This window comes from Otolemur garnettii, unplaced genomic scaffold (genome assembly GCF_000181295.1).
Source record: "Otolemur garnettii isolate 467f Iridium unplaced genomic scaffold, OtoGar3 scaffold00022, whole genome shotgun sequence".
Lineage (NCBI taxonomy): Eukaryota > Metazoa > Chordata > Mammalia > Primates > Galagidae > Otolemur > Otolemur garnettii.
Window position 1 is genome coordinate 23,089,812 of NW_003852417.1, and position 1,525 is coordinate 23,091,336.

Consider the following 1,525-nt stretch of genomic DNA (forward strand, 5'->3'; position numbering starts at 1 on the left):
AAAAAAAAAAAAAAAAAAAAAAGATTTGACGTTTACAGGGTTATAGTTACATTAACAGTTTTTTTTCCTTTTTCTACACTATTCTTATTTTTTATATTTCCTCTATTCCCAAGAGTTATTTTTACACCTCACATTGTGAACAAGTAAGTAATTGAGTGTTATTCCTTCTAGAAATAGAATCAATTTAGTCATGATTGAAAACATAAATGACACTTGGATGGAATTCTCCTGAGATATCTTTTTACTAGATTCATTCTAAAAGGATCTAGCTCATATCCCTGTTTCTTTCACTGTTTTCTCTGTTTCATTTTGGATCTTTTTTAAATTTTGTTTTGGAGGCACAATATGGTTCTGTAACCCCAGCAAGAGTACAATGGTATCCTCATAGCTTACTGCAACCTCAAAATCCTGGACCGTAGGTCCCCTTGCCTCAGCCTCCAAATTAGCTATAGAACTATAGGTGCATGCCACAACACCTGGCTAGTTTTCCTATTATTTTTAGTAGAGTTGGGGGGTCTTGCTCTTGCTCAGGTGGTCTTGAATTCCTGGCCTCAAGGGATCCTCTGACCTCAGCCTCCCAGAGTGCTAAGGTTACAGGTGTGAGCTGCCACGCCTAGCCTCATTTTGAATCATAGACTCTTTAGGTTATAAGGTAGTTTACCCCTTCTTTTCCTGATGAATATTTTTAATTAGTTAATTAATTAATTATTCTTAAATATAAACAGTTCCTCTCCATTTACCCCTTCGTTCAGCTCCTGGCAACTACCAATCTGCATTCTGTCTCTTACTCTGGATATTTCATATAAATAGAATTTTACAACGTGGGTTCCTTAGTGTTTATCTTCTTTCACGTTTTCAAGGTTCATGTGGTAGCATGTAGCAGTCCTTCATTGATGGCTGAATAATACTTCATTGTGTTTGTGTATTCATTAATCCATTGGTGGGCATTTGGGCTGTTTCTACCTTTTGGCTGTTCTGAGTAGTGTTACTGTGAACATGCCTGTATCGTACCAGTTTTTATTTCTTAGGGGTGTGCGTGTGTGCATTTTGTGTGACTCAAAAAATTGCTGGGTTGCATTGTAATTCTGTGTTCAATTTTTTTAGGGACCAGCAAATTGTTTTCCATAGACTATTTTGTATTCTTAGTGATAAAAATTTTTGAAGGTAAATAAAGCCCAAGAGTAATACGTTTTTATTTTTTGTTATTATAAGCCACAAGTGTCAAGCGCTCATAACCATACATCAACAGAAGAACAGCAGCTGTACTGGGCCAAAGGGACTGGCTTTGGAACAGGCTCGACAGCGTCTGGGTGGGATGTGGAACAAGCCTTAACTAAACAGAGGCTAGAAGAGGAGCACGTTACTTGTCTTCTGCAGGTACGTTTGTAGAGTTGATATTGTCACTGGTAATAGATTAATCATGTTTTATATTTATTCTGATTTTTAAATATTAATGACTGATCCAACTCATCCCCAGCTACTCTTAGCCACTTGTGCTCTCTGTTCCCAGACATTCTGAGATACC

General features: G+C 37.2%; 1 protein-coding gene across 1 annotated transcript in view; it reads left to right on the forward strand.

Moving 5' to 3' along the window:
• Positions 1 to 1,525, forward strand: part of BIRC6 (baculoviral IAP repeat containing 6) — a 271,529-nt gene that overhangs the window by 197,462 nt on the left and 72,542 nt on the right. Inside the window, exon 63 of the mRNA XM_023511826.1 lies at positions 1,213 to 1,377. Coding sequence (XP_023367594.1) covers positions 1,213 to 1,377 — 165 coding nt within the window. The remainder of the gene's footprint in view (positions 1 to 1,212; positions 1,378 to 1,525) is intronic.